The sequence below is a fragment of the Pseudomyrmex gracilis genome, unplaced genomic scaffold (genome assembly GCF_002006095.1).
Source record: "Pseudomyrmex gracilis isolate BER0280 unplaced genomic scaffold, ASM200609v1 scaffold_250, whole genome shotgun sequence".
Classification (NCBI taxonomy): Eukaryota; Metazoa; Arthropoda; class Insecta; order Hymenoptera; family Formicidae; genus Pseudomyrmex; species Pseudomyrmex gracilis.
The window spans coordinates 26,665-27,167 of record NW_018020834.1 but is presented as its reverse complement, the minus strand read 5'-3'; the positions used below and the strand labels follow the sequence as shown (position 1 = coordinate 27,167).

Genomic DNA, 503 nt, shown 5'->3' with positions numbered 1-503 from the left:
CGAGCTTTAGTTAATCTAATTTTCACAATTTTTGAATTTAAAAGGGAAAGATATGGAACAGAGTTCGGTCTACTACTCCAGCCACTCAAGTATGCATCATCAGTATTACCAACAAACTCATCATCAAATGATGTCAAGCGGTCATCATCAACACAGTATGCCAGCAGGATACGAAATCATGCTTCCTCCTCCTCAACATTCCATGTGACCAACAAGCTACGAAGATGATCGCAGTGACCAGGGTCATCAAAATGACGACGTGCTAGCGCGAATACACGCATTCGCTTGATTTTTTGGTTTGTTCTTCTGTTTCAGTTTGAGTCATAGGCAATAATCAAAAATAAAATTAAAGGTAACAAATAAGCATAGAAGTTAATTTTTTTTAGAAAACAATTTTTTTTTAACACAAATACGATTTCCTACTAAAATATGACTTTTTCTAATTGCGGAACAGACTTATTTTATGTAAAAAATTAATTTACAACTCTCTTTTACAATTTTAA

At 33.6% G+C, this 503-nt stretch overlaps 1 protein-coding gene across 1 annotated transcript in view; it reads left to right on the top strand.

Annotated features, from left to right (window-relative positions):
- The window catches only part of LOC109859245 (homeobox protein SIX2-like), an 11,603-nt gene extending 11,100 nt beyond the window's left edge, over nucleotides 1–503 (top strand). Inside the window, exon 4 of the mRNA XM_020437288.1 lies at nucleotides 45–503. Coding sequence (XP_020292877.1) covers nucleotides 45–208 — 164 coding nt within the window. The 3' untranslated portion in view covers nucleotides 209–503. The remainder of the gene's footprint in view (nucleotides 1–44) is intronic.